This window comes from Herpailurus yagouaroundi, unplaced genomic scaffold, assembly GCF_014898765.1.
Source record: "Herpailurus yagouaroundi ecotype Mexico unplaced genomic scaffold, PumYag 188, whole genome shotgun sequence".
NCBI classification, from domain to species: domain Eukaryota; kingdom Metazoa; phylum Chordata; class Mammalia; order Carnivora; family Felidae; genus Herpailurus; species Herpailurus yagouaroundi.
The window spans coordinates 15,968,080-15,986,311 of NW_024412419.1; the positions used below are offsets into that span (position 1 = coordinate 15,968,080).

General features: G+C 36.4%; 1 protein-coding gene across 6 annotated transcripts in view; it reads right to left on the reverse strand.

The window, feature by feature from the left end:
• The window catches only part of PUM2 (pumilio RNA binding family member 2), a 97,773-nt gene that overhangs the window by 37,991 nt on the left and 41,550 nt on the right, over positions 1–18,232 (reverse strand). For 5 of the 6 annotated variants that reach the window (XM_040496150.1, XM_040496149.1, XM_040496148.1 and 2 more), the window contains 3 exons: positions 14,076–14,201; positions 11,132–11,274; positions 9,808–9,937 (listed from right to left, as the gene is read on the reverse strand). In XM_040496150.1, the coding sequence (XP_040352084.1) occupies positions 9,808–9,937; positions 11,132–11,274; positions 14,076–14,201 (399 nt within the window). The remainder of the gene's footprint in view (positions 1–9,807; positions 9,938–11,131; positions 11,275–14,075; positions 14,202–18,232) is intronic. The other variant, XM_040496146.1, reaches the window with a different exon arrangement.

Here is an 18,232-nt window from a genome sequence, read left to right on the forward strand (position 1 = left end):
GTTAAGAAAGTCTATCTTACACAGGACAAGGACTCAGGTTCAACATTCAGACAACCATTTGCAAAAAGGTACTGATAATTTTAAGTTTAAATACTACCTTCACCGTCAAGACTAACAACACTTTCACATGCAAAGGTTGTTTTTAATTAAATATGGTAATTCTGACTGTTTTTGCAATTAGTTTCATTATAAATGGATATAAATTAGAAGAACCAGCTGAACAGACATATAAGGCAAAATCTAGAGGGGGGAGAATACAGAGCTTCCAAGCTGACTCCTCACGGAATGAATGGGATAAATCTTGAGAAGAGATTATGAATATCCAACTGGAGATGTCAAATAGGATATACAAGTCTCAAGTTTAGGGGAGAGGGTCCAGGCTGGAGTTACAAACAATGAAATCACCAAGAAAAGTTAAAAAGGGATCTATGGACAGAGTACTTCACATTAAGAGGCTGGAGACAGAAGGAACCAGGGAAGAGATGAAGAAGGAACAGTCAGGGCGGGCGCCTGGGGTGGCTCAGGTGGTTGAACATCTGACTTTGGTTCAGACCAGAATCTCGCGGTCCGGGAGTTCAAGGCCCATGTTGGTCTAAATGCTGACAGCGTAGAGCCTGGAGCCTACTTCGAATTCTGCGGCTCCCTCTTTCTCTCTGCCCCTCCCCTGCTCTCTCTCTCTCTCTCTCTCTCTCAAAAGTAAAAATTAAACAAAAAAATAAATAAATAAATAAGGAACAGCTGTAACACTGTAGTCTCCTGCAGGCCAAAGAAAAAATAATTCCAATGAAGACTGAGTGATCAACAATGTTAAATGATGCTAAAAGCTATTAGAAGCTGAGAACTGACAAATGGCTTAGACACATGAAGTCATTATGATGAGGGATGCAAGCCAAACTGTAGTGAGTTCAGTCAAGAATGGAAGAACCACAAGCAAGTACAGACAATGCTTCTGAGGAGTTTAGATGTAAGGAGGGCCAGAGGGGAGCTAAAGGGGATGCTGAGACTAATTTTTTCTTAATCAGAAAACGTACTTTATTAGCAAAGCACAATACTTTGTGCTTAAAATTTGTTGCTGTAAAATAAAACACATAAACACACAGAGAATGTAAACCCAAAGGTACAGTATAATGACTACAATAACAAAAATTTAACCACAATCCAAGTTAAGAAATAGAAAACTGCCCAGCACCCTACCTCTCATACGTCCCTGCTCCTCCACAATCTTCTCTTTCTCTTAGTTATACACTACTCTACTACCCATAAATGCCTCCCTAAGACTCATGTGGTTGGAATGATTTAAAAATTTTCATGTAGGATTCACTAGCGGTTGTATGCAGATATACATGCCCATTATTCCATTATTGTATAACAGCTCGTTGGATGAATACGAAAATACATTTATGTGTTCTACATTTACAATGCTTCCCCCATTTAGGGACACTGCCATCAGTACTGCTTATAAACATTTTGGTATATGTATCCTGGTGTATAACGTGTGGATTTATCTCTCTACTGCAAGGTATGTATCTAAGTAGTTGATGCACTGATTATGTAAATTCACACTCCTTCTACCTTGCTATTAGAGTTCTCACTTGCATGTAACTTTAATAACACTTTATATTCTCAGACTTTTAAATCTGGCTGATCTGGAAGATATGCAGAAATATTTTGTTGTGGTTTTGAGTTTCATTTTCCCATACTAAATAGGCTGAGCATCTCTTCATATGCTACTCTTGGAAGAGGCTTTTTCAAGTCTTTTACTCATTTTCCTACCAGGCTGCCTTTTCTTAACTGGCTTATAAATATGTATGTGTATCCAAAGGTTTTCACTGTTTTAATATATTGCAATTATCGTTCTCCATCCCTAGCCTGACAATCTATTCTCTTTATGGTGAATTTTGGGGTAATAATGTCAAATATTATTTCATTTTTGTAACAAAATTTCCCTGTATTTTCTAATGCCTTAAAATTCCACTTTTCACATTTCTGCCTAAAATCCAAATGAAGTTGGTTATTGAACACAAGATAGGGCAGGGGTTCAATTTCATTTTGTTTCCAAAACAACCAATTTTATTTCATCTTATTTGTAAAACAAGTCATTCCTCCCTACTGCTTTGTTCTGTTTCTTTGTAAGTAGGTGTTCGTTTCTTTGGGGATTTCATCTTTGGGGTCTCTATTGGGTCCCACTGGTTTGTCTCTCCAGGCAAGAATTTAACTGTAGCTTTAGAATTAGTCTTCCTCCGGAGTAAGTCAGAACAGAGCAAGTCTTTTTACTTATTTTTGTCCTTTAAGAGTATTGTGGCTTAACCTTGATGGACCCTTTGCATTTTCACTAAATTTTTTTCTCACCTATCAAAATATCATAGAAAGAACCTATTAGAAATTTTAGTTGGATATGTACTGAAACTATAGGGAGAACTGACACATTTAAAATGCTGACCTGTCAAGGGGAGCCTGGGTGGTTTAGCTAGTTGAGCATCCGACTTCAGCTCAGGTCATGATGTTGCAGTTTATGAGTTCCAGCCACACTGGGCTCTGTGCTGAAAACTCAAGAGGCTGGAGCCTGCTTCAGATTCTGTGTCTCCCTCTCTCTCTGCCCCTACTCGCGCGCTGTCTCTCTCTCTCTCTCTCTCAAAAACGAAAACATTAAAAAACATTAAACATAAAAACATTTTTTAAAAATTTCAAATGCTGAGTGGACCAAAGGTAGTTATATCTCTTCAGGTCTCCTTTATACTTTTTAAAAGTTAGATTTAGTCCTAAGTACTTGCTACTACTACAAGTATCTTTAAAATTTTTCATTTTCAAACAGTATGCTGTTAACAAAAAATATTTCATATTTTTTTTAATGTTTACTTTTGAAGGAGAGAGAGAATGAGCAAGTGAGCAGGGAAGGGGCAGGGAGACATAGACACAACCCACAGCCCAGAGCCTGACAGGGGGCTCAAACTCACAAACTGCGAGATCATGACCTGAGCTGAAGTCGGACGCTTAACCGACCGAGCCACTCAGGCACCCCCCTGAAAAGATTTTTAAATTGATTTTCATATCCAAAAACCTTAACAAGAACGTTAATTCTAATACTTGATCTAAAGATTCATTGACAGTTTTAGTTCTTCCTTTACAGAATTTTCTCATTTCTCTCTCATGTTATAGTACTAGCTAGGATCTCTAACATGCTAAAGTGTTAATAGGAATCATTGTCTTCTTCCCCGTCTTAAAAAAAATCCAATTATTTCCCATAAAGCAGAAGTGTGTTATCCATTTGGGGGCATGGGGGGTGTCAATTTCCACCTTAGCATATTAAGGAAACTATCTTTGAATCCTAATTTGTTGAAGTGGCTTGTTATTAGAGTCAGTATATAAATTTGTTATGCTTTTCTTGCCTCTCTTGAGAAGTTCTTGTGATTGCTTTCTTTTAATCTTTGAACGTGCCAATGACCTCATATGACTTCCTAAACTTCTTGAATTCCTGGGATAAAACCAACTTGTTCATCATATATTATTATCCTGCTTATTATATACTGCTATATCTGGCTGTTAATATTTTGGAATTTAGTAATTTACCTGTAATTTTCCTTTTCTGTATAGTCTGACAGGTTTCATTATTTTTTCTTAAATGCTTATTCTTGAGAGAGAGAGAGAACCCTCGAGGGAGGGTCAGAGAGAGGCTGAGCCAGAGGATCCGAAGCAGCCTCTGTGCTGACAGCAGACAGCCCAGACATGGGGCTCGAACTCATAAACAGTGAGATCATGACCTGAGCCAAAGTTGGACACTTAACCAACTGACCCACTCAGGCACCCCAGATGTGATTTTTAATATTTAAGTTTCTTTTTTTAATGTTTCAAGTTTTTTTTTAATTCTAGTTAACGTATAGTGTAATACTGGTTTTAGGAGTAAAATTTAGTGATTCATCACTTACATACAACACGCGGTGCTCATCACACGTGTCCTCCTTAATCCCCATCACCCATTTAACCCATCCTCCCACCCACCACCCCCCTCCAGCAAATTTGTTTTCTGTAGTTAAAAATCTCTTTTATGGTTTGCTCCCTTCTTTTATTTTTCTTTTGTCTATGTTCATCTGTTTTGTTTCTTACATCTACATATGCGTAAAATCATATGGTATTTGTCTCTCTCTGACTTATTTCGCTTAGCATAACACACTCTAGCTCCATCTACGTCATTGTAAATGGGAAGACTCCATCCTTTTTGATGGTTGAGTAACATTCCAGTGTGTGTGTGTGTGTGTGTGTGTATACATATATATACATACACATATATACATACATACACATATACACACACACATCTTCTTTACCCATTTGTCAGTCGGTGGACATTTGGGCTCTTTTCAACATTTGGCTATTGTTAATAATGCTGCTATAAACATTGGGGTGCATGTGCCACTTTGAATCTGTATTTTTTGTATCCTTTGGGTAAATAACCTAGTAGTGCAACTGCTGGATTGTAGGGTAGTTCTATTTTATTATTATTATTACTATATTATTATTATTATTTGAGGGAGGGGAGGGAGGAGGGAAGGAGGGAACACGCATGAGCTGGGGAGAGGGGGAAAGGAGGAGAGGTAAAATCTTAAGCAGGCTCCATACTCAGCACAAGCGCCATGCAAAGATCAATCCCATGACCCTGGTACCATGATCTGAGCCAAAATCAAGAGTTGGATGCTGGACTGACTGGCACCCCGGGGTAGTTCTATTTTTAATTTTCTGAGGAACCTCCATACTGTTCTCGAGTAGCTGCACCAGTTTGCATACCCACCAACAGTGCAAGAGGGTTCCCCTTTCTCTGCATCCTGACATTTGTTGTTTCCTGTGTTGTTAGCTTTAGCCATTCTGACAGGTGTGAGGTGATACCTCATTGTGGTTCCGCTTTGTATTTTCTTGATGATGAGTGATGTTAAGCATCTTTTCGTGTTATCTGATAGACATCTGGATGTCTTCTTTGGGAAAATGTCTATTCATGTCTTCTGCCCATTTCTTCACTGGCTTATTTGCTTTTTGGGTGTAAGGTTTGATAAGTTCTTCATAGATTTTGGATACTAACCCTTTATCAGATATATCACTTGCAAATGTCTTCTTCCATTCCAAAGGTTTTTAGTTTTGTTGGCAGCTTCCTATGCTGTGCAGAAGCTTTTATCCTGATGAGGTCCCAATAGTTCATTTTTACTTATGTTTCCCATGCCTTTAGAGACATGTCTAGTAACAAGTTGCTACAGCTGATGTCAAAGAGGTTGCTACCTGTGTTCTCTAGGATTTTGATGGGGTCCTATCTCACATTTAGTCTCTCACTGATTTTGAATTTCCTTTTGTGATGGTATAACAAAGTGGTCCATTTTCATTCTTCGGCAGGTTTCCCAACACCATTTGTTGAAGAGACTGTCTTTTTTCCACTAAATATTCTTTCCTGCTTTGTTGAGGATTAACTGGCCATATAATTTCGGGGTTTTCTATTGTGTTCCACTGATCTATGTGTCTGTTTTTGCCAGTACTATACTGTCTTCATGACTGCAGCTTTGTAAGATAGCTTAAAGTCTGGAATTCTGATGCCTCCAGCTTTCCTTTTCTTTTTCAAGACTGCTTTGGCTACTTGGGGTCTTTTCTGATTCCATATATATTTTAGGATTCTTTGTCCTAGCTCTGTGAAAAATATTAGTGGTATTTTGATAGGGATAGTATTAAATGTGACAGGTGTTAGTATTTAGATTATACTAGTATCATAAAATGACCTGGGAAGCATACCTTCTTTTCCTATTTTCTAGGATCTTAAAAATTGGAATTATTTCCTCCTTGAATACCTGGTATTCACCACTGAAGTTTTATGTTGGCCTAAAACCTTAAGGGAGAAATTTTGGTTACTTAATTCACTTCTTTAACGTTAGCAGACCTCAAATGTTTTATATATCCTCAAGTCTGTTTGGTTACATTTTTCTAGTTATTTGTCCATTTTATCTACACTAATTTGCTAATGTGAGATTGTTCCTAATAGCCACCAATGATTATTTAATTTTTCTGTATTGGTATTTCTGCCTTCTTGTTTTAAATCTTTTTTGGATGAGTCTCTCAGAGGTTTATCAATTTTATTAGTATTTTCAAAGAAATAACTTTTGGGATAATTTAAATCTTTGAATTGTATGTTTGCCACCTATTTCATTCACATCAGCTCCCATCTTTATTATTTGGTTTCCTTTTACAAATTCTTTGGGTTTATTCTCTTCCTTTTATAGTTCCTAGATAGAAACTTACTTTCCAATGTATGCATTTGAGCCTATTATATTCTCCTCCTATGTTGTTTTAGGTGTAGATGACAAGCTTAAATTTGTAGCATTTTCATAATCATTTAGTTCAAAAGCTTCTAATTTCTACTGTGTTATCTTTCTTTACTGAGAGTCTGGTAAGACACAGGGGCTTTTAAAAAAAAAAAAAAAAAAGACATGGTCCCTACACGCAAGGACTCTACAATCTAGTAGAGGAGGTAGGTACTACGTCCTTAAATTTAAATGTTTATTTTTGTGAGAGAGAGCAAGCATGCAAGCAGGAGAGGGACAAAGTGGGGGGATGGGACATAGTATCCAAAGCGGGCTCCGCTGACAGCAGAGAGCCTGATACAGGGTTTGAACTTCTAAACCATGAGATCACCACCTGAGCCAAAGTCAAACACCTAACTGACAGAGCCACCCAGGCACCCCTCCTTAATTCTAAGATGCCACTTTGTTTTGAGACAAGACACTGATCTACTAACTTCCGTTCAAAGAGAAATAGAAAATGTTGTTCTACTTGAAGACATTTTCTAACTTTAACATGGTAAAGCAAGGGCAGAATTGAGAAATCACAAATAACTAAATGAAATGCAAGGCAGACAGAAGAACTAAAGAAAGGTGCAAGAAGAGTAATTACTGATGAAGACACACTGGGAAAGAAAGATCAGGAAGGCTTTATGCAAAGAATACCGAAGGATGAGAAGGAAAGCTAATTACAAAATGTATATAAACCAGAGTTAAAAAAAAAAATAATAATGTTAAACTCTATCCCAATTTCTCTTAAAATGTGTAAAAGGGTATTTTAAGCTAAAAACCATTGGCTAGGGCTAGAGGCATAAAAAGTACAAGTATCTCTGACTGGTAGTATATGGTCTAGTGTGTTAAAGCACAGGACTATGGAAGGATACTATCAATTAAGTAGTTTGGGACTAGATCATTGAAAATACTAAGGGGCACCTCAGTGGCTCAGTCGGTTGGGTGTCCAACTTGGCTCAAGTCATGATCTTGCTGTTTCTAAGTTTGAGCCCCACATTGGAGCCTTGCCTTGAGACTGTTTTGGATCCTGTGTCTCCCTCTCTCTGCCCCTCCCCCACTCGCACTCTCTCAAAAAGAAACATTAAAAAAAATTTTTTAAGCAAAATATTAAGAACCAGAATGGTATAAAACTAACATATTTTTGAAAGGTTAACTGAAAGAAGAACAACAAGATGAAATGGGGGCGCCTGGGTGGCTCAGTCAGTTAAGTGTTTGACTCTGGATTTCCGCTCAGGTCATGATCTCATGGTTTGTAAGATTCAGCCCCCCACCCCCCATGTCAGGCTTTGTACTGACAGTGCAGGGCCTGTTTAGGATTCCCTCTCTCAAGATAATCTCAAGATAAATAAAAAAAGATAAATGAACAGAAGAGATTGGAGGCAGAGTTAGTGGGAGGTTAAGAAAGAGGCTGAACAAGAATAGCACAGATGAAAAAGAAAGGGAACATGAGATAGAATCAACAAGAACTGACAAATTATTGAATGCGAAGCACAGAAGAAAATCAAGAGTTGAAGAGGATTCTGAGACTGAAGCCAAAAGTTTCTAGTTCAAGAGTACAGTGAAATTAATACTAAAATAAACAGTAAGATAAGCAAATCTGAGAGAGAGTTCATTTTTTTTTTGACACTATGAGTTTTGAGGACTGCTGGAACATACACATGGTAACGTCCAATACAAAGGCAGAAATATGTTAGATGTTCAAAAAAGAGTCCAAGATGTAGATGTAAACTCATTAGTTTACTGGAATAGGAATGATAGCTGAAATGATGCAAGCAGACGGTCTCCACCCACCCACCCACACACAAAAGAGCATCTATTGTTCCAATACTGAAACTGAAGTTCAAAGAGAAAAGTTGGCCAACATGACTCAACTAGGTTGTACGGAAATATGGCACATCTGATTCCAAAGTATCTAGTCCAAAGTAACCGTCTTCCACGTTTAAGGATTTAGACAGAGGAAAGGGAAACTGATCAAAGCAATGAAAAAGATAGGAAATCCAGGAAAACAAATTATCACAGAGGCTAGTGTCACGACAGAGAAACGTTGTAGAGAGTTGGACTTAGTCAATATGGTGAAATACACCAAAGAATTGAGAAAAATAAGGATGGAGAAGAGGAGGTCTTACTTTGCAATTGTTACTGAGTTAATATTAGAGTTACTGAAAGGAATCACGGAGGCAGGCTTAAAAGAAGTGTGAGACAAATAGAAGAACCCAGAGCCGTCTTAGTACTATCTTTCATAAACTTTAAGTTCAGTTCCCTTTTAGCCCTGCCTCCATGTCCTTCCATGCGTCTACAACTTCAGCTTCACAGCTCCAGGTAAGCAGCTTCCCCAAAGCAAGTACATAGCTGGGGTAAAAAAAGAAAATAATGAGAACACTCCCATTCTATTATCATTTGTACTTCAGAGACTATAATATTAACATGTTCTCTTTAGCCACTGGGCTAGACAAGATGATGAAATCAGACCTTAGAATCTCAGAGATAACAGAATGAATGCAATCAATATAGAAATTCTCAAAGTAACATACAAAAGCATTCAGCCACATGTAACACATACAAGAAACCCTCAATCACATATATTTTCCGATACATTAAATACGATTCCTAAATGATCTGAAAATTTAACTAAATTACAATTAAGTGGAAACTGAAACTCACATTTCATTAATAAGTAATCTATATAGTTACAGGAATAATTACTCATATACTAAGAGTGAAAAAAACAGATACTTAAGAAAGTGAGTCTTCAGGAGAGAACAGAATAGGAAATGGCGCACTATCTACTGATATTCAAATGTGGCTTTAAATTTCACTTTAAAAACATAAGTGCTTTTCTTGGTTTAAGAAAATTATTGTCCTTGCATTATTCTTAAAGTTGTAATTTTGTATCTAGTTTCATGAAAATCTACTTTACAACAAAAATATTTTTTTTGGCTCCTTCTAAAAGTTGTACTGTGGTAATGGGAATAAAGTTTTATCATTTTCTTTGCATTAGGCTTTCATAGGTGTATTTTAGTATACACTTGCTATCAGGTTATAGATACCAATAGTTCATAATACTATAAATAAATTGGCTAAACATAATGAAACAGCGGAAAATTTTAGCTGCAAACTTCTCATATTAACTAAATGACCTTATTCAGCAGCAACAGCACATAGAGGTTTTGTCTTAACATGACAACTCTAACCAACTGATTTTACTTCTTGAAGCATGCTTCAAGAATTCTGGACTATGTTGAGAAAATGCTATAGTTTATGCCATATACAGAGTAAGAAAAAATGGATGTACGGAGAATTCCAGTACATGTTCGCGATCGTGGTCTCACAAAAAATACAGATTTCAACTACTGGCCCCTGAGTTCTAAGTAACTTATTGCAAGGTAGGCAAGACTTTAAAGATAGTTCTGATTTTTTCACTCTTCAATGTGAGCGATTACATTTAACATTTCAAACCTATGCAAATTTCTACAATTAACTAACTGTATACCTGGCATGCCGGTAGCAAGACCCTGACCAAAAGCCAAAGTTGGATTTGCTGCTGCAAGTGATTCTGCCTGCTGCCCTTGCTGGCCCTGATTGGGAGTAAGAGGGCGCTGACCTGCTCCAGCTCGGAGAACCTACAAAGGACAAATGATTTCCTTAAAAATGAAATTCTAAAATAACAGATAAATAAATTTATCCCAGAGTAAATTGCCTTTGGATATTCTTCGAACATATTTATATGCAACAAAATGATGATTTGGCATGAAAAAATACAAAATACTTAAAATCAAAAACACAATCACTGGCTCATGACAACTAGAACAATCTATTAAGTAACATCTAGAGATTCTTGAAGGCCTTAACGAAAAGTTATTTTTAGTATTTGTGCTCTTTTTCTTACCAAAGAAATTTATTTGGGGGGGGGGGGGGGATGGCAAAATTTTAGATCATATTAATTTCACAAAGATAGATGAACAATTCAGGACAAGCAGTATTCACTGTAAATAAGCCTCACATATAGGTGTATTGGTCAAGTAGTATATTTTCATGTTTGCCCAAAGAAGATATAGATTGAAAAATAATTTATTAAATGGTGCCATGGTCTAATCTACAAGGACTGAGCCACAGGACAGCTTCAACAGAACACCAATACAGTAATAAACCACATAAAGGAAATTTAGAATAAAATTTAACTGCCAAGTAACACTACACTTGTCATTAAGTTGCTTCTTTGGTATAAATATGAAGAATTTGACAATCAGAAGTCAGAAATCACCAATAGTGTTTCTACATTTATCAAAACAGTTTATCAAAACATGAAAGCAGCAGAAATTTCAAAAACCCAAAACCAACCAAAACCATTGTAATAAACATTTTCTTTTTGAAGAAGTTAAATTTAACCAGTAGTGAAAATATTTCCTCTTTTCAATTTTCTCCAGCTTGCTTAAAAATATAAAGTACTCTGTAATCATTTTCTAGTCAGGAATGTATTAAGTTAATATTTAAAATCGTAACTTAAATACCCAGAAGAAAATGAAGTGACAATTACTTTGATAGGAACATGAGCACACCTGAAAAGGTGATGAAAAGAAAATTAAAATCTGCTAGAGATTTCAACAGTTTCTATAACAAAAATGTAGAAATGGAATACACCTAAATCTAAATTCATGTAATACCAATTAGAAAAAAAAAACCACCATGTAATCAATACTTGTATATAGGTACTACATTACATGCTGAGGAGATGAAAAGACACACATCTTGAAAACAAGGAACTTATTGAATTGCAAGGACTCTTCAGGTATGATTTAATGAAGGCAGGCCTATACCTGTTGCTGTCCAGGCTGAGCTTGTGATGCTGCTTGCTGATTTGCTGTGTTGTTTGCCGCAGCTGCAGCTTGTTGCTGAAATAAATTGGCTGGATACACCCCCCATGGAACACCATAATACTGAGGTGGAACCACTGCTGGACCTAAACCCCACACCCCACCCCGCCCCCCCAAAAAAAAAGTTACTTACATTTTATAGATAAATCAGTTACCATTAGATCATAAAAAGGAACACTGTATATGAGTTAAAGCAAATGTCCTTATAATCCCCAACCCACTTACACCTGCTATATCCTTTCTTTTTTTTCCTGATTCTAGTAGGAAAAAGTCTCGTTCAGGTTATGATTACTTCAAGAGAAACAGGAGTGACAGCAGTGGCCTCAATGGAGATGGTAAAGCTAAAGTCAAAAGGACCAATGAACTAACAGGATACTTTAACCATCTTTGCAACAGTTACTGAATGCCAGATTATGGGTTTGATACTGGCAAAAACAGATAATATACTCAGGGAACATTAGACTTCATAAAACTGTAAGATTTACTATGTTCAATTCAAATTCTCTTAAAAGGCTATTTTCTGAATATTGAAAAAAATTACCAAAATATTACAAAACACTTTTATCTTTTTATTTGCAATCTACAACATAAAACTTTGGAACATTCTTGTACCAAGCTTGCGACAACTGTATTTGAATTGTAAACCTTGAATTTAAAAATATTTTTTAGTTAAAGTTTTTATTAAAAATATTCTTCATATTTGAAACAATTAGTCACAATTCTCACAAAGCAACTGAAAATTGCATGAAAACAAATGAAACATCACTGCTTATGTGGTTAGGAAAATGGAACTAGTGAGTAAAGACAAGAAAGAACCAGGTAATATAAAGGCACAGAGGGACATAGACATGTGAAAGCAAACTAGGAAAAACAGGATGAACTGTTCTTGCTCTAGTCTATGTTATTCAAGGTAACATCAGCTTCTATGGGAGTAAACAGCATTATGCACAATAATTTCCACGTTAAGTTGATGAGCAAGATGTCATGATTATTAATTGATAAAATAAAGATGACCTAAAATTCCACAGATACAATTTTAATATATCTAGTATTTTAAAAAGTTAAACTCTTGGATTCACTTTGTTTTGGAGGAAAATAAAGCCCAGTACAATTGACTGAATCACTAAAGTGAAAAGCATTAAAAAACTTAAAGGTAAAGTATTATTTCTGAAAATAGTTTAAGCACCATCTACAATGAAAACTGTTCACAGGATTTATGAAGAATACATTATCAAAACAAGAGTCAAATATCTACCTAGAACCTCTTTGCCCAAAACAATAGCCAGAAGCCACCTGTGACTACTGAAGAATTAAAAAGTTAGACAGCCCGAACTGAGATGTGGTCTCAAGTATGATATACACAGGATTTTGAAGACTTTGCATGAAAAAAAAAAGTAAAATATCTATTAGTAATTAAAAAAATATTAATTATATTAAAATAATATTTGGTTGTGTTGGGATAAATCAAACATTTAAATTAATATCATCTGTTTTTTGCTTTTATAATGTAGATACTAGAAAATTTTAATTGCATTATCTGGCTCACATTATATTTCTATTGGACACCATGGTCTTAGAAAGCCTGAATCCAAAATGCCTAGAATGCTTAATCTGAAAACTAACCATTTCTTAAGGTTTCCTTAAAGTCCATAGATTGTATGATATACCAGAATTTTACATACTAACATCCAGTTAAATGGCACCAAGAAAGCTCATCCCCTCCTTATGGAATTACGTGCAGATCTATACTAATACTAAAATCTACTGAATGTGATAGGTTGGTTTCAGTCTCCTAAATAAGCTATCAAACTAGAATTTGAAATTAACATTTATTTTTTCACTTCTTAAAACAGTCTTGAGTATAAAAAACAAGTCCCCTAACTCCCAGGAAAAGACTGACTGTTCTACAGTCAGGATAATAACTGCCAGAAGTGGAGTTTAAAATTGTCAAGTTCATCAGTGACAATTCATATCATTGAACAAAGTTTAAAAATCATGATAGTCTAGAGTTATGAAAGTCAGTCAGTTGGCAGGCTCACTCCAGTGAACACACATTTATGGCTGACATGACCCTGTTCCTGCCTCTGTAACCAACATTAACCCATGCCTAAGACTAATTCATTTGTCTCTATAACCAACTCAACCTAAAACAACCTCTTCTTCAAAACCCTACACAGAAGATCAGCAAATTGTTTGCTTGGCTCAATAGGATGGTGCCTGACCAGCACACAACTCTCCTTACTACTTAAATAAGCAAGAAATACAGCTTTGGGTTTAAAAACATCTTTCCCCAGTATTATTGCAGTATTACTGATACATAACATTTGTATAGTTTTGGTTTTCATTTTAGACTTTGAGTGGCAGTTTCTGGTTTTGACACTTAAGTGCTTTCCAACTCCATGCCACCTTTTTGCCCCTCAGTCAGCTTGCATATTTTAACACTGCTAAATAAACTTTACTTTTTAGATACTCATTCTCTCAAGACTGCTGAAGCTCCTTACCTCATACTCTCCCTGACCTGGGTATCTATGGTACCTACCCCAGTTTACTGCATTAGAAGTAACTTTACTTTTGCACTGTCTCTGTGGGTGATGGAATTGGTCAGAAAAAAGATCTGTGGTTGGCAATGTAAGATTTCTGAAACTACAAAATTGAATTGGAAACCAACTATGTACAAAAGGAAAAAGTTCTCAAGCTTCGGCTTTTTCCTACAGCATTAAAACTGGACAAATAGCAAACTAACTCTCTGGAAACATCACTTGATTCTAGATAAGTGTTTCAGATTTTCTTAGGAACTTCAAATTGCCCACCAAATAGACAAAAATACAACTTGTAAGAAAATTAAAACTAAATCCATAATAAGCAACGAGGATGAACAATAAGTTACCTGCTAATGTTGCTGCTGCAGCCAACCCTGCTGCAGTATATGGATCAGTCCCTGGAGGAGCAGCACTAATAATATACGGATTTGGCACAAATGCAGCTGGAGCAAGGCCTGCTGAGAATACACCAGCTGTATTTTAAAAAGGGGAGAAATAATGAATGAAGATGTAAAGTATAATTTTCTTCATTAGGTAAAATAATTTCTACACTGAATTTGGAGTGGGGAAGCAGAGTGCGTATAGTGGTTCAAACTCTGATTAACTGAGTGACTTTGGGCATGTGACATCACCTGACTCTAAGATTATTCATTTAGGAAATAGGTGTATCACCACTTATCTTAGAGGATTTTTGTGAGAGTTAAAACATGATACCAAATATGAAAGGACTGTGTAGAACTAGCAAAACAGGCACACAATAAATGTTTAGTTAGAACTACTATTGTTCAACAGTAGTTTCTTTTGATTTTCTAATGCTTATTACTTATTTTTGAGAAACAGAGCACAGGCAGGGGAGGGGCAGAGAGGGGAGGAGACACAGAATCAGAAGTAGGCTCCAGGCTCAAGCTGTCAGCACAGAGCCTGAAGCCAGGCTCAAACTGATCAACTGCGAGATCATGGCCTGAGACAAAGTCAGATGCCCAACTGACCCACCCAGGCGCCCCAGTATTTTTTAATTTAATCTTTATTAAGCTATACTGTGAGCTAAGAATTCAATAGTGAGGAAGGCATGATCTGCCCTCACAAATCAATCCATCTAATGAGAAAAACAAATTGGCAATTAGAATACAGTATAGTAGGAGCTACAGGCACAGAGAGAAGGGGTACCTAGTGAGCTTCAGAAAGTGTGGGTAGGATGATGTGGGGTTGTAGGGCAGGGCAAGACAAGACAAAATTGGAGTTACAATCAGAATGAAGACCTGTGAAGACCTTCCTGGGTCATGTTAAGAAGTTTGGACTTTACCCAGAAAGCAACAGAATAACAATGAAGAGCTTTAGGCAGAACTGTGACTTTAAGGCCACTTCTGCATCTAATGACTGCTAACGTGAATTCGGTAAAAGGCAGGGGAGAAGATTTTTTAAATATTCGTTTGCAGTACTTATTAAAGAAAACTGCTGGTATCAAGAAAGTACTGTGTATACAAGTCACTGTAAGGTATGGACTTGCTTGTGTTGTCTCTTCTGGAAAACAAGTGGAAGGTGAGGAAATAATGGGAAAGGAGGTGTTTTAAAAGTTACAAGAGCTCAGAAAAATTCAATTTACAAGATGATTAATAGGGCGCCTGGCTGGTTATGTCAGTAGAGCACATGATTTCTTGATTTCGGGGTTGAAAGTTCAAGCCCCACATGGGTGTAGAGGTTACTTAAAAATATTTAAAAATAAATGAAAACATGATTAAGGGGGAGAATAAGAGAATAAAAGTATGTGGGTATAAATGACTTAAAAGAAAGGATTCAAAAGGAACACTTACTCTAAACCTTAAAATCAAGGTTCAGAAACTCCATTCTAACTATATTATAGCAGTTTTTAAATGTTTTGAATGTGACCCATAATATGAAATATATTTCATGTCAACCTAGTGACCATATATACATATACATGCCACAAACAAAAATATCAAAAAAAATTTATCTTTATAAAGTTCCATGTAACTTAGTATTTTCTACTAAATTTATTAATTTCTATAATCTATTTAATTTCTAAAACTAGTGGCCATACCCCATAACACTGATTTCATGTACAGGCACAACCATTTGAAAAATGAGTTTTTAAAACTTTTATTTGAGAAAGAAAAGAGAATACACACATACACACGCACAAGTGGGAGAGGGGCAGAGAGAGGATCTTAAGCAGGCTCCACACTCAGCATGGACCCCAACATGAGGCTTGATACTAGGATCATGAACCGATCCAAAATCAATAGTCAGACACTCTACAAACTAAGCTCCCCAGGAGCTCCCAAAACTCTGCTTTTAATAAAGGAAGACTAAAAGAGGGTTCAGGGGCACCTGAGTGGCCCATTAGATTAAGCATCTGACTCTTGATTTCAGTTCAGGCTATGATCTCACGGTTCGTAGGATGGAGCTCTGTCTTGGGCTCTGTGCTGAAAGCGGGGAGTCGGCTTGGGATTCTCTCTCTCCTCCCTACCTCTGTGCCCCTCCCCTGCTTAGGCTCTCTCTCAAAATAAATACACTGAAAAAAAAAAAAAGAGAATTGAATAATATCCTTGCACTATTTAAAAAATCATTTGCTCAGAGTTGCATTCTTAACTAAGCCCTAGGGGAAAGGTTTCAAGATTTCCCTGTTTCCTCTATCATAAATTGTCTTTGTCACAAAGAAAATGATGGATGTTGTGGTATTCATGTCCTACTCATACCCCTACAAAATCTCAAAGCCAGGATATAATTTTTTTATATTCCATATTTTATGATTTAAATAGCTTGCTTTTAAGATCTCCAATACTAGTGGAGTTTACAAAACGGAAAGTCAAAGTCCTCATGTAATCTTTACTGACTGTTGGCTTATATTCTATTGAATTATTCAATTTTAGAGAGAATTTTAATATAGTTTTCTCCATATTTGTTATAAAACAAATATGAAATATAAAGCAGATATGAAGTAAAGTTTCAGGTATGTGGGGGAAAAAGGAATTAGTTTAGCCTAATGGATACATACTGAAACTTATTGAAAAATGTTTTTCATGTGTTTTTATTAAGTTCATAATTTAGAAATATTTACAACTTACTAGACAGCAAACAATACACTGTGTTTACATATATATGTATATTTATGTTTGCACGTGTATACAAATGTGTATATATATTTATGTTTATACATACACGTAGGTATATACATCATTTTCAATTTTGAAATGAACACACACACAGTCACACATTTTATATACTGTAGGCCATAATGGCACTTTAATATGTATTTTTCACTTTCCAATTAACCATAGGTCCTTTTCTATGTCAACAGGTAACCTATCAAGTCATTCTTTCTAATATACAGAAGGAACATACATGATTTAACCAGTCTATTAAGGATATATAGTCAGATGGTCCACAATCTTTTGTTGTAATAATCTTATTATTCTATTAGTATGCAAGGTCTCTGCATTATCATCCTATCTTTATAAAAATTCAGTTAAGGTTCAAGCACCATGTCAGGCTCTAGGCTGGCAGATTAGAGCCTGGAGCCTGCTTTGAATTCTGTCTCCCTCTCTCAGTGCCCCACCCCCACTGTGTGTGTGTGTGTGTGTGTGTGTGTGTGTGTGTGTGTGTGTGTGTCTCTCTCTCAAAAGTAAATAAACATTTAAAAATTCACTTAAATGAGGGGCGCCTGGGTGGCTCAGTCGGTTGACTGTCTGACTTCCTTCAGGTCTTGATCTCACAGTTTGTGAGTTCGAACCCTGCATCAGCCTCTGTGCTGACAGCTCACGGGCTGGAGCCTGCTTCAGATTCTGGGTCTCCCTCTCTCTCTACTCCTTCCCTGCTCAAGCACGTTCTCTCTCCCTCTCTCTCTCTCAAAAATAAATAAAGATTAAAAAAAATTTTTTTAATTCACTTAAATGGGAAAATATACATCAATTCTTGGCCACTATGTCCATATTACTCCCCAGGAAAGTTGTGCCAATTTACATTCCCATCAGGAATATATGAATATGCCATTCACACTCCTGTCAAATTTGGACATTACCCAACCATTTAAATTTTTTTTTTTTAAGTTTATTTATTTTGAGGGGGTGGTGGGCAAGCACAAGTGGGAGAGGGGTAGGGGCATGAGAGAATCCCAAGCAGACTTCCCACTGTCACCCCGGAGCCCAACATGGGGCTTAAACTCATGAACCATGAGATCATAACCTCAGGTGAAATCAGGAGTTGGATACTTAACAGACTGAACTGCCCAGGTGCCCCTACTAAACTGTTAAAGAGTTGTCAATCTGACAGGTAAAATAAAGCATTAAAAATATTTTGTTTTAATCTATGGTTCTTTGTCTATCAAAGAGGCAAAATGTCTTGCAAAACTTTTTCTCATTTAAAATTTTGACACATTAGGAATAGGACCCAATTATCTCAGAGCTATTTTCCAAATACATGCTTTTATTGTTAATTTGAAATCCCAATTAAGGTTAGAATCCACTCCACCGCTGCACCACCTGGG